Source organism: Hemiscyllium ocellatum, chromosome 3 (genome assembly GCF_020745735.1).
Source record: "Hemiscyllium ocellatum isolate sHemOce1 chromosome 3, sHemOce1.pat.X.cur, whole genome shotgun sequence".
NCBI classification, from domain to species: Eukaryota; Metazoa; Chordata; class Chondrichthyes; order Orectolobiformes; family Hemiscylliidae; genus Hemiscyllium; species Hemiscyllium ocellatum.
Window position 1 is genome coordinate 91,891,461 of NC_083403.1, and position 12,847 is coordinate 91,904,307.

The 12,847-nt window shown below is 44.1% G+C and overlaps 1 protein-coding gene across 1 annotated transcript in view; it reads left to right on the forward strand.

Annotated features, from left to right (window-relative positions):
• b3gat2 (beta-1,3-glucuronyltransferase 2 (glucuronosyltransferase S)) overlaps nucleotides 1-12,847 on the forward strand; it is a 125,139-nt gene that overhangs the window by 66,223 nt on the left and 46,069 nt on the right. Inside the window, exon 2 of the mRNA XM_060821278.1 lies at nucleotides 6,946-7,090. Within this exon, the coding sequence (XP_060677261.1) occupies nucleotides 6,946-7,090 (145 nt within the window). The remainder of the gene's footprint in view (nucleotides 1-6,945; nucleotides 7,091-12,847) is intronic.

Consider the following 12,847-nt stretch of genomic DNA (forward strand, 5'->3'; position numbering starts at 1 on the left):
TACAGCACTTTGCCAATGATTGGAAAGTGCTGGCATAGTGGTAATACCCAAAGTTCCAGGATAATGTTCTGGGAGATTGGGTTCAAATCCCACCATGGCAGTGGGATTTCAATTCAATGAAAATTTGGAAAGAAAGGTTAATCTAATGGCAACCATGTCACCTCTGTTATATGTCATAAAGACCCTGACGTGGTAAAGATTGAGTCCAATACCTCTAGAACACACTTGCTGGCAGTGGCAGAGCTCAGCAATTTTACTGGAAGACATGCACAGTATTAGCAGAGCCTTTTACTGCCCAGGATATAGAGTAACATACTGGCCTGTTCCTAAGGCCGTCCAATCTGATTTCAAAATAGTTTGTGTCAGTTGTTGAAATGCTTCTGAGCAACAGATACAGAGTCCACCTTGGACAAGATCAAAATGAATAGAGAAGATTGACGAACAGAATATCACAGGGCTCAGAGTTGGTCTGTTTCACATATTGTCACAGCTGTGGAAAAGGTGTTCCCTCAAGATGATCTGAATTAAGAGTTTTTGTGAGTTTGTGAGTGTGATTTTGCATGCGTTCAATTATCTTCATTGGTTTCAGGTGCATTCCATTGGGAAGCGGCTCATGTGTACCATGAACACCAACATGATGTGGTTGTGCTGAGTGGCCTGTGCCTGTGATGTAAATTCAAAGTTAAACTATATTAAATGACTGCTGATATCTCTTTTGACGCCAATTCATTCACAAATGCAATGTTTGAAAGTCGATTCATATGAGGAGAAAGTGAGGACTGCTGATGCTGGAGATTAGAGCTGAAAATGTGTTACTGGAAAAGCGCAGCAGGTCAGGCAGCATCCAAAGAGCAGGAGAATCGACGTTTCGGGCATGAGCCCTTCTTCAGGAATGAGGAAAGTGTGTCCAGCAGGCTAAGGTAAAAGGTAGGGAGGAGGGACTTGGGGGAGGGACCATAGCAACACAACGGCTGGAGGAAGAGTGCCTCATCTTCTGCCTAGGAATCCTCCAACCACAAGGGATGAACCTAGATTTCTCCAGTTTCCTCATTTCCCCTTCCCCCACCTTGTCTCAGTCAAATCCCTCAAACTCAGCACCACCTTCCTAACCTGCAATCTTCTTCCTGACCTCTCCGCCCCCACCCCTACTCCGGCCTATCACCCTCACCTTTACCTCCTTCCACCTATCGCATTTCCAACGCCCCTCCACCAAGTCCCTCCTCCCTACCTTTTATCTTAGCCTGCTGGACACACTTTCCTCATTCCTGAAGAAAGGCTTACACCCGAAACGTCGATTCTCCTGCTCTTTGGATGCTGCCTGACCTGCTGCGCTTTTCCAGCAACACATTTTCAAGTCGATTCATATACCTTGTATGTTCAATGTTCACACCATTGTCGAAGGACTGAAGTTTTCAAGAAGATAATTAAAACCATGTTCACAATTAGATAACATATACAGTTAAGTGAAAATCCATTGCTGATAAGCATTGGGAGTTATAGACTCCAGATCATCCATTACTACCTCCATAGAGTCATAGAGATGTACAGCATTAAAACAGACCCTTCAGTCCAACCCATCCATGCCGACCAGCTAACCAACCCAATCTAGTCCCACTTGCCAACACCCGGCCCATATCCCTCCAAACCCTTCCTATTCATATACCCATCCAGATGCCTTTTAAATGTTGTAATTGTACCAGCCTTAAATTCCTCAGATGCTTTTTTTCTTCCATTTACACATTTTGTGGTTGTGGCCAGGCTGGCCAGCATTTATTGCTCATCCTTAGTTGTCCTTGAGAAGGTGGTGGTGAGCTGCCTTCTTGAACTGCTGTGGGTTGACTCACAATGCCATTAGGGAGGGAATTCCAGGATTTTGACCCAGCTACAGTGAAGAAATACCGATATATTTCCAAGTCAGGCTGGTGAATGGCTTGGAGGGGACTTGAAAGTGGTGGAGTAGGAGGTGAGTCAGTATAGACTCAATGGGACAAAGGGCCTGCTTCCACACTGCAGGGATTTTAGGGGGCAGCACGGTGGCTCACTGGTTAGCACTGCTGCCTCACAGCATCAGGGTCCCAGGTTCGATTCCAACCTCAGGCGACTGTCTGAGTGGAGTTTGCACATTCTCCCCATATCAACATGGGTTTCCTCCAGGTGCTCCGGTTTCCTCCCACAATCCAAAGATGTGCAGGTCAGATGAATTGGCCATACTAAAATGCCCATAATGTTAGGTGCATTAGTCAGAGGGAAATGGGTCTGGGTGGGTTTCTCTTCGGAGGCTCAGTGTGCATTTGTTGGGCCAAAGGGCCTGTTTCCACACAAATGACTATCCCCAAAAAGAGATAATGTGACCACTGCTCCTTGACATTCAAAAGGTGTTAACATCACTGAGTCCTCCAGTGACCAGAAACTCAATTGGACTCACCACATAAATGCAGTGGCTACAAGACTACTGCATTTTATGTGTTGAGTCAAATTGAGTTTCTGGTCACTGATAACTCCCAGGATGTTGATACACCCAGACCCATTTCCCTCTGACTAATGCACCTAACATTATGGGCATTTTAGCATGGCCAATTCACTTAACCTACACATCTTTGGGCTGTAGGAGGAAACCGGAGCACCCGGAGAAAACTGTGGCAAGTAACTCACCTCCTGACTCCTGAAAGCATGTCCACAATCTACAAGGCACAAGTCAGGAGTGTGATGGAATACTCCCCACTTGCCTGGATGAGTGCAGCTCAAACATCACTCAAGAAGCTTGACACTGTCCAGGACAATGCAGCAGCTTGATTGTCACTTTATCCACAAGCATACACTTCCTCCACCATCGACACTCAGTAGAAGCAGTCTGTACTATTTCCAAGATTACCTCAAACGCACCAAAGATCCTCACAAACCCACAATCACTTCCATCTAAAAGGACAAGGGCAGCAGATATTAGATTGGACTCCCTACAGCATGGAAACATGCCCAACCAGTCCACACCGACCCATTTCCCTCTGATTAATGCACCTAACATTATAGGCAATTTAACATGGGCAATTCACCTGACCTTTGGATTGTGGGAGGAAACCAGAGCATCCGGAGGAAACCCACGCAGACACAGAGAGAATGTGCAAACTCCACACAATTAGTCACCCGAGGCTGAAATCGAACCCAGGTCTCTGGCACTGTGAGGCTGCAGTGCTAACTACTGAGCCACTGTGCCACCACTTGTCAGCCCAAGCCTGGATATTGTCCAGATGTTGTTGCATTTAGACACTGGTTGCTTCAGTGTCTGAGGAGTCGGGAATGGTGCTGAACATTGTGTAATCATTGATGAACATCCCCACTTCTCACCGTATGGTGGAGGGAAGGTTATTGATGAAGTAGCTGAAGATGGTTGGGCCAACAACACTATCTTGAGGAACTCCTGAAGAAGTAAACTGGAGCTGAGTCAACTGACTTCCAACAACCACGACCATCTTCCTTTGTGTCAGGTTCGACTCTAACCACTGGAGAGTTTGCCCCCTGATACCCATTGATTCCAGTCTTGCTAGGGATCCTTGATGCCACACCCAGCCAATGCAGCCTTGATGTGAAGGACTGTCACTCTCACCCTCACCTCTGGAATTCAGGTCTTTTGTCCATGTTTGAACCAAGGCTGTAATGAGGTCCATAGCTGAGTGGACCTGATGGAACCCAAACAGTGCCTCACTGAGCAGTTTATTGCTAGGAAAGTGCTGCTTGGTAGAACTGCTGATGACACCTTCCATCACTTTACTGATAATTGACGATAGAATGATGGGGCAGTAATTGGCTAGGTTGGATTTGTTTTGCTTTTTATGTACAGAAAATATTTTGGCAATTTTCCACATTGTCAGGTAGATGCCAGTATTCTGGAACAGCTTGGCTAGAGGAGAGGCAAGTTCTGGAGCACAAGTCTTCAGGACTATTGCCAGAATGTTGTCAGAGCCCATAGCCTCTGCAGTATCCGGTGTCTCCAAATGTTTCTTGGCATCACATGGAGTGAATCGAATTGGCTGGAGACTGGTATCTGTAATGTTGGGACTACTGGAGGAGACAGAGATTGATCATCCACTCGACACTGTTGGCTGAAGATAGTTGCGAATGCTTCAGCCTTACCCTTTGCACTGATATGCTGGGTTCTTTCATAATTGAGGATGGGGATTTTTGAGGAGCCTCCTCCTCCAGTGAGTTGCTTAATTGTCCACCACGATTCAAAACTGGACATGGCAGGCCTGCAGAGCTTAGATCTGATCCATTGGTTGTGGTATTGCTTAGCTCTGTATATCATTTGCTGTTTTTGCTGTTTGGCATGCAAGTAGTCCTGTTTGGTAGCTTCATTAGGTTAACACATCATTTTCTGGTATGCTTGGTGCTGCTCGCAGCATGCCCTCCTGCACTCTCTATTGAACCAGTGTTGATCCCTTGGCTTATTGGTAATAGGTGATTAGGGAATCCGGGCCATGTGGTTACAGGCTGTGCTGGAGTACAATTCTGCTGCTGTTAATGGCCCACAGCACCTCACGGATGCCCAGTCTTGAGTAGCTAGATCTGTTTGAAGTCTGTCCCATTTAGTACAGTGAAGGTGCCACACAACATGATAGAGGTTATTCTCAATGTGAAGATGGGACTTTGTCTCTACAAGGACTGTGCGGTGATCACTCTTTCTAATATTATCATGGATAGATGCATCTTCAAGTGGCAAATTGCAAGGATGTGATCAATTATGTTTTCCCTCACCATCTGCCACAGACCCAGTCTAGTAGCTATTCCTTCTATATCAGAAAACATTATTTTTCTCAAAGAAACCTATCTATTTCGTATTATAAATGGTCAACATATCCTGCTTCAATTACCTTAGGGATAAACCAGAATACCTGTCATGATAGAGTTAAACAAAGAGCCTTCGCTGTTAAAGGATCTGTGACACTCGGGCAAGACTTAGAGTGAAAAGAGCTACGTAAACGCAAATCTTATTTTCTTTTTCCTTGGTTGACCTTGGATACCGTGAGATCATGGAAAGTGCTGGAAGTTCAGGTTCTCTTGTACTGTTTTTGAGAGCCCCATCATATATGCGTCTGCAAGTGGCAGATTGGCAAGGCTGAGATCAAGTATGTTTTTCCACCGCCTGCTACAGACCCAGTCTAGTAGCTATTCCTTTAGGACCCAACCAGCTTGCTCAGTAGTATTACTGCTCAGCCACACCTGATGGTGTTCATTGAAATCTCTAACCCAGGGTACGTTTTATGCCCTTGCCATTCTTGAGCCATTTCAGTTCATTGACAAGATGAGTTGCAACAAGAAAAATTGCAATTGGCTTCAATTATGAGGTAGAAGCAATGAATATAGTATTTTAATCAGTGTAGACCTGCACTGATGTCAGTCTTAAAGAGGGCAAGGGACACCTCATCTCAAATTAGAAGTACTAAACATTTTAGTAGTCAAAATATATTGGAAAGAGCAGTGGAGATTGTTGATTACTCACGTATATTTAACAATTTAAAGTGCTGAATCATGTGTGGAAGTTACACAGTTTTAGCTGCTGAATCATGAGTGGTGCTGAATTATAGTTGGGCTTTTATGGTTTTAAGTGCTGAATGATGACTGGGAGTTTTGGGGTTTAAAATGTTAACAGCATGGCTCCTTTTGATTATATGATGAATATAATGAACCCAGAGAAATACTCCTTCACCCATTTGAAACAATCACAGCAACTACATCATCAGTCACTGGGCCATGAACAACCTCTGAGTTTGCTCTGTCTGTGCCCTGAGTTCCAGATTGTCAAACTGTTTATCGCAGTATAATATACAGTTTTAAACAAACTTAGATAAGCTACCTGGCTATAGCACTTTTTTTTTCCCCAACAGCCCTTTTGAAAAGGCATTTGAGTGTGATTTTCACATCTGATGAGCACAGCTTAAACACTTATTGTGTTCACTGATGTCCTTTAGGGAAGGATACTGTCACCCTTACCCAGTCTGGCCTGCATGCAACTCTAGACTCAAGCAATGTGGTTGACTCTTAACTCACCTGTGAAATAACTGAGCAAGTCTCAATTTGAGAAAGTCTCAAAAAATAAATAAAACCGAACAGGCAGCCTGGCATTGACTCTGCAAAGTCCTCCTTAGTAATACCTGTGGAATAGTGCCGAATTGGAAGAGCTGTCTCACAGATTAGTTAACCCAACCATAGTCATATTCACTACCGGATAATATATGTACTTTACTCAGGTCAGAATTGTGATAGAAAACTCCCTAGTTTCTGGATGAGTAAAGCTCCAATAATACTTGAGAAGCTTCACACCACCCAGGACAAAGCAGATCACTTGATTGGCACCATATCCACAAAGTTCACTTCGTTCACTACTGACCCTCAGTAGCAGCAGTGCATACCATGTGCAAGATGAATTTCAGAAATTCATGAAGGCTTGCATCTTGCAAATCCATGACTAATATCATGTTTTCGGAGAAGGGCAGCAGATACATGGCAACTGCAAGTTTTCCTCCAAGTCACTCACCATCCTGACTTGAAAGATTATCACTGCCATCAGATCACAATTCTAGATTTTCGTCCTGAACAGCATTGTGGGTCTCCATACATGGACTGCAACAGTTCAAGAAGGCAGTTCAGCAACACATTCTCAGGGACGACTTGGGATGGATAAATAAATGCTGGCCCACAAGTGAGTGGAAAAAGACCTCAATAAGTCGCCGGATACAGTGCCAGATGTTCACTATACCTTTTGTTTGATTCTCTTCTCATGCAAATCTGTCAGCGCATAAGACAGTAGGCTGCTGGTCATGGGGTCATGCACTCTCCCAGCACACAATACTAAGTATTGTATTGGCTTTATTCTTGTGCTTGCTTCAAGGTGATCACTGAGTCTCGTGTGACTACATGTCAATACAATACATAGTCTGGCACCTTTTGCAGATGCGACGGACCCATAAAGTGTCTGTGTGGCCGGTTGGATTGGTTGGTGGACGACGTTATGAGCGCCCAATAGTGAAAGAAGGGCATGTTGTCGGCTGGTACACAGGTTGGAGACCAGACAGACCCTTCGCCATTGACATGGCAGGTAAGACTGATACAGATGTCTCTTTCATTCTGAAAATTATAGAATCAGCTGTTTCGATTTATATTTATTTTCTGCTTTCTCTGGTCTCCCGTTTTGATTTAGCCCTTCCTATTTCCCCTTCCTCTCCTTCACCTTTGATACTTTGCATGGCCCTTAATGGGCTGTGTGCATAATTATTCGATTGGAAGTACAGGTGATTTGCTAATGGTGTTTACTTGATGGAAAATCAAATACCACAATGATGTGGTGATGAAGAAAACTCTCTCAGATCTTAGAGGGAAGAAGGTTTTTACATTGCCTGCATTGCAAACATTAAGCTGTTTTGAATTGTCATTAGCACTATTTTCACGCATCAGAGGTAATTTGTCTGTGCTGTCTCTAAGTAATTGCTACAATTACAGAATCGTATGTTGATAAAGTACCTTGGATTAACATGTATGTACCATTTCAAATGTAGGGCAGTTATGAACTTACATGCTTTTAACATTTGAAATAGGACTGGAATATATAAATGCAACAATGTCTATTCCATTAAATTATATAAATTCTGTAAACTGAGATGTTTTAGGGCGGCACGGTGGCTCAGTGGTTGGCACTGCTGCCTCACAGCACCAGAGTTCCAGGTTTGATTCCAGGTGACTGTGTGGAGTTTGCACATTCTCCCTGTGTCTGCATGGGTTTCCTCTGGGTGCTCCGGTTTCCTCCCACGGTCCAAAGATGTGCAGGTCAGATGAATTGGCCATGCTAAATTGCCTGTAGTGTTAGGCGCATTAGCCAGAGGGAAATGGGACTGGGTGGGTTACTCTTCGGAGGGTTGGTGTGGACTTGTTGGGCCGAAGGGCCTGTTTCCATGCTGTAGGGAATCTAATCTAATCTAATCTAACTATAACTAGGACACATGCCACCACCACTCTCCTCCACTTTGCTGAACTTGTACTTTCTCCTAAAAAAAAATTAAAGAATTTCTCCTTTAATTCATCTCACTCCTGCCAAGTCAAAGGTATGGCTATGGGAAACTACATGGGTCCCAGTTAGGTCCATGTATGGAGTATGTTGAACAATCCTTGTTCCAGTCCCACATTTGCCCCCTCCCACAACTCTTTTCTCAATACATTGATGACTGTTTCAGTGCCGCTTCACGCTTCTGACTGAACTTTGAAAAATTTGTTCATTTTTACCTTCAATTTCCACCCCTCTATAACTTTCATATAGTCCATGTCGACACTTCTCTTTGTTTCCTTGACCTCCTTCTCCATTTCAGGAAATAAACAGTCCTCTGCCATCCACAACAAAGCCACTGTTTTCCATAGCTACCTTCACTATAGCTCTTCGCACAACAAGTCGTGCAAGGATTACATCCCATTCTCCCAGTTCCTTCACAAACATCATGTTTGTTCGGACGATGCATTTTCCAAAATTTCCTGCCCACTGTGGTTGACCAGGCCCTTAACTGCATCAGAGATAGTGGAGAGAACTTGTACCTGGAGTCTGAAGAGGTAAGGGAGGCCCTAAATTAGTTTTTTGCTTCAGTATTCACTAGAGAGAGGGACCTTGTTGATGGTGAGAATACCGTGGACCAAGTTAATAGGCTCGAACAGATGGAAGTCAATGTGCTGGAAATTTTGGGAAGCATCAAGATAGATAAGTCCCCAGGGCAGGACCAGATATATCCATGGTTACTACGGAAAGCAAGGAATGAAATTGCTGCACCTCTGGCAATGATCTTTGCATCCTCACTCACTGATTGGGGGGAGATTAATATTGTTCCACGGCTTTGTAAAGGTCAGGTCATGCCTCACAAGCCTTATTGAGTTATTTGAGGATGTGATGAGACAGGCTGATTAGATTCCTTACAGTATGGAAACAGAATCTTTGGCCCAACAAGTCCCTCCCCAACCTATATTTACCCCTGACTAATGCACCTAACATGATGGGCAATTTTGGATGGCCAGTTTCACCTGACCTGCACACCTTTGAATTGTGGGAGGAAACTGGAGCACCTGGAGGAAACCCATGCAGACATGCAGAATGTGCTAACTCCACACAGTCACCCGAGGCTGGAATCGAACCTGGAACCCTGGTGCTGTGAGGCTACAATGCTACCCCTGGTCAAGCAGTAGATGTGATGTATATGGATTTCAGTAAGGCATTTGATATGGCTTCCCACGGTAGGCTCATTCAGAAAGTTAGGAGGTATGGGATACAGAGATATTTGGCTGTCCGATTACAGAATTGGTTGGCTGAAAGAAGACAGCAGGTGCTACTCGGTGACTGGGTGGGTGGGTTAGTAAGCTTGATGAAGACACAAAGGTCACTAGTGTTGTAGGTAGTGTCGAGGGCTGTTGCAGACTACAACAAGACATTGGCAGGACCCAGAGCTGAGCTCAGAAATGGCAGATGGAGTTCAAACTGGATAAATGCAAAGTGATTTATTTTGGAAGGTCAAATTTGAATGCTGAATGCAGGGTTAAAGACAGGATTCTTGGCAGTGTGGAAGCACAGGGGGATTCTTGGGGTCCATGTATGTAGATCCCTCAAAGTTGCCACCCAAGTTGACAGGGTTGTTAAGAAGGGGTATGGTGTTTTGGCTTTCATTAACAGGGGGATTGAGATTAAGAGCTGCGAGGTTTGTCTGTAGCTCTATAAAACCATGTGGTTAGACCACACTTGGAATATTGTGTTCAGTTCTGGTCGCCTTATTATAGGAAGGATGTAGACGCTTTGGAGATCATATAGAGGAGATTTACCAGGATGCTGCCTGGATTGGAGGGCTTGTCTTATGAAGAGTGGTTGAGTGAGCTCAGGCTTTTCACACTGGAGAGAAGAAGGAAGAGAGATGACTCGATAGAGGTGTACAAGGTAATAATAGGTATAGATAGCCAGAGACTTTTCACCAGGGCAGAAATGACTGTCATGAGGAGTCATAATTTTAGGTGATTGGAGGAAGGTATAGGGGAGATGTTAGAGGTTGGTTCATTACGCAAAGAGTGGAGGGTGCATGGAATGCACTGCCTGCAGTTGTAGCTGGGTCAGACACATTAGGGACATTTAAGCGACTACATGGATGACAGTAAATTGAGGGTATGTAGATTAGGTTGATCTTAGATTAAGATAAATGCTTGGCACAACATTGTGGGCTGAACGGCCTGTACTGTGCTATACTCTTCTATGTTCATTGTTCTATGTTGTATCATCAGGTAAAAACCAACATTAAATGTGTTCAAGAAAAACTGCTTGAGCCAATATTTGGATGCCCCTATTAGAGAAGGAACAAAACTTGGCCTTCTCCTGGGAAATAAGGTAATGCAAAAGACAGAGGTGTTGGTAGGGGAGCACTTTGGGACGAGTGAATATAATTCTGTTAGGTTTAAAACTATTATTGAAAAGGATAAACCTTCTCTAAAAATTAAAGTTCTAAACTGGAGCAAAGCCAGTTTTGATGTTTTTTAGATAGGAACTTTCAAAGTTGATTGGAGTAGGCTGTTTACAGGTAAAGGCAAGTGGGAGGCTTTCAAACATAAGATAATGAGAGTTCAGAAATGGTATGTTCCTGTTAGAATGAAGGGCAATGCTGGCATGAGCAGGGAACACTGGATGTCTAGTGATATTGAGGCTCTGGTCAAGGTTAAAAAAAAGTAGGTATGTCAGGTAGAGACAGCTGGGATCAAGTGAATCAAGTGAATCAAGGAATGTCAGGAGGGTAAGAGTATACTTAAGAGGGCAAAAAGAGGACATGAGATGGTTTTGGCAGATAATGTTAAGGAGAATCCAAAAAGAGTACAAGTACATTAAGGGCAAAAAGGTATCTAGGGAGAGAATAGGGCCCCTTAAAGATCAACAAGGCCATTTATGTGTAGAACCACAGGAAATGGATGAGATACTAAACAATATATTTCACATAAGCATTTACTGTGGAGCAAAGTACAGAAGCTTGGGAACTTGAGGAAACAAATAGTGATGTCTTGAAAGGAGTCCAACATTACAGAAAAGGAGGAGCTGGAGGTCTTAAAACGTTAGCAAGGTTAATAAATCCCAGGTACTGATCAAGCGTATTGAAGGACATTGTGGGAAACTAGGGAAGAAATTAGCAGACCCAAGCAGATATTTGCATCATCTGAAGCCACAAGTAAGGTGCCAGATAACGGAGAATTGTTAATATTGAGCCTTTATTGAAGAAAGGCTGCAAGGAAAAGCCAGGAAACTATAGACTGGTAGGCCTGACTTCAGTTCCAGGTTAGTTGTAGAGGGAATTCTGAGAGATAGTATTTACATACATATGGAAAGGCAAAGACTAACCAGAGTCAGTCAGCATGACTTTGTGCATGAGAAATTCTGTCTCACAAACTCAACTGAGTTTATTGCAGATGTGGCCAAAAAGATAGATGAAGGCAGAGTGGTACACATTGTCTACAAGGGCTTTAGCAAGGCCTTTGAGAACGTTCCGCATGGTAGATGGGTTATTAAGATTAGATTAGATTCCCTACAGAGTGGACACAGACCCTTTGGCCAAACAAGCCCACATTGATCCTGAGAAGAGTAACCCACCTAGACCCATCTTCCCACATTTACCCCTGACTAATGCACCTAACACTATGGGAAATTTAGCATGGCCAATTCACATGGCCTGTACATCTTTGGATTGTGGGAGGAAACCAGAGCACCCGGAGGAATCCCATGCAGACACAGGGAGGATGTGCAAACTCTACACATTCCAGAGCCGGGAATCAAACCTGGGTCCCTGGCACTGTGAGGTAGTAGTGCTAACCACTGAGCCACCAGGTTAGATAACATACAATCCAGGGAGAACTAGCTGGTTGGATGCAAAATTGGTTTCACATCATTAGACAGAGAGTGGTAATAGAAGATTGTTATTTGGACTGGAGGCTTGTGACCAGTGGTATGTCACCAGGGTTGTGCTTGATCCACTGTTATTCATCATGTATATAAAATGGTTTGGATGAGAATATAGGAGGCATGGATAGGAGTTTGCAGATAACACCAAAACTGGTGGTATACTGGACAGTGAAGAAGGCTAAGTGTACAACAAGATCCTGATCAGCTGGGCCAATGGGCCATGAATTGGCAGACATTTAATTTAGATAAAAGTGAGGTGTTGCATTTTGCTAAGACAAACCAGGGCAAGATTTATACAATTAATAGACTCATTTTGGAGCATTCGTAATGCTGAGGAGGTTGTGGATAGGAGATTTAGCAAATTGGTCACACCACAGATTAGGATTGCTGAGGGAGACAGGGAATGAATGGAAGTGACCAAAAGGCAGAGAAAGAGCAGGAAGGCAGTGCAGGTGTCCCCTGCGGTCATCTCCCTCCAAAACACATATACCGTTTTGGATGTTTTTGGGAAAAGATGGATCACCAGGGAAGGCAGCAGTAACCAGGTTCATGGCACCGTAGCTGGCTCTGCTGTACACAAGGAAGGGGAAAATGTGGAAGGGCTATAATCATAGGGGATTCAATTGTAAGGGGAGTAGATCGGTGGTTCTGTGGCTGAAAACGAGACTCCTGAATTATATGTTGTCTCCCAGGTGCACGGATCAAGGATGTCTCAGATCGGCTGCAGGACCTTTTGAAGGGGGAGTTTAAACAGACAATTGCCTTGGTGCATATAGGCACCAATGATATAGGTAAAAACGGGATTAATTCCTAGAATCAGAATTTAGGAGTTAGGAGCCAAGTGCCGCTTGTGGGCGGCACGGTGGCACAGTGGTTAGCACTGCTGCCTCACAGCGCCTGAAG